The sequence below is a fragment of the Chiloscyllium plagiosum genome, chromosome 45 (genome assembly GCF_004010195.1).
Source record: "Chiloscyllium plagiosum isolate BGI_BamShark_2017 chromosome 45, ASM401019v2, whole genome shotgun sequence".
NCBI classification, from domain to species: domain Eukaryota; kingdom Metazoa; phylum Chordata; class Chondrichthyes; order Orectolobiformes; family Hemiscylliidae; genus Chiloscyllium; species Chiloscyllium plagiosum.
Genome location: NC_057754.1, coordinates 1,262,647 through 1,263,396, shown reverse-complemented (window position 1 = coordinate 1,263,396; position 750 = coordinate 1,262,647). Strand labels below are relative to the sequence as shown.

General features: G+C 46.1%; 1 protein-coding gene across 1 annotated transcript in view; it reads left to right on the top strand.

The window, feature by feature from the left end:
* Positions 1-536, top strand: part of LOC122543976 (autophagy-related protein 2 homolog A-like) — a 14,846-nt gene extending 14,310 nt beyond the window's left edge. The window contains exon 9 of the mRNA XM_043682984.1: positions 362-536. Within this exon, the coding sequence (XP_043538919.1) occupies positions 362-536 (175 nt within the window). The remainder of the gene's footprint in view (positions 1-361) is intronic.
* Positions 537-750: the final 214 nt, after the last annotated feature.

The window sequence follows — 750 nt, the reverse complement described above, 5'->3', positions numbered from 1 at the left end:
TTCACAGGCCGTGGGTGTCATTGGCTGGGCTGGCGTTTATTTCCCATTCCTGGGTGCCCTTTGACTGCTTTCTTGAACTGTCGCAGTCCATTTGGTGTAGGTAGATCAGCAATGATGTTGGGAAGACAGTTTAAGGGTTTTGATCGAGCAATATTGAAAGAACAGTAATCTATTTCTAAGGCCTGACTGAAAAGTTTAGGGAAAGGGAAAGAGTGCCCCTGCTTGCTGAGCAGGGGGCTCTCTGAAAGTTTGATTCTGCATTTAACAGGAGACCAGAGGAGTTTCCCAATAGCCTTCCAGCAAGTAACTAGGTCACCTTATTCTTAATAACAAGAAGCCTATGTCATTTCTGGATGAATAGGATGTTCATACAACCTTCCTTCGCCTGGAATGGGATACTAGGAAATGGAGAGGAGACTACCTTACCTCAACGCAAAACCAAAAAGAAGCCACACCCCTCCTGGATCAGTGGAAAGTTTGGCTACCGGAAGCCTCTTTTCCAAACTCGGAGGGAGACACAAAAGGTGTCCAAATAGCACCTGAAATGGTGAGGAAGTGACCTCTTCTAGTAGAAGAGCCACAGGGCAGAGCAGCCAAAGCTCAACAACTGCATCCTCAAAACATGTGGGACTGAGCTGATGAAGCAATGACCCAAAATGGGAGGTTTAAACTTTTAAAGTTAAAAGTAGGGAAGCCTTCACTGCTGCTGGATGAGCAGGAGATCTGGTGGACTAACACCATCTTTCAGAC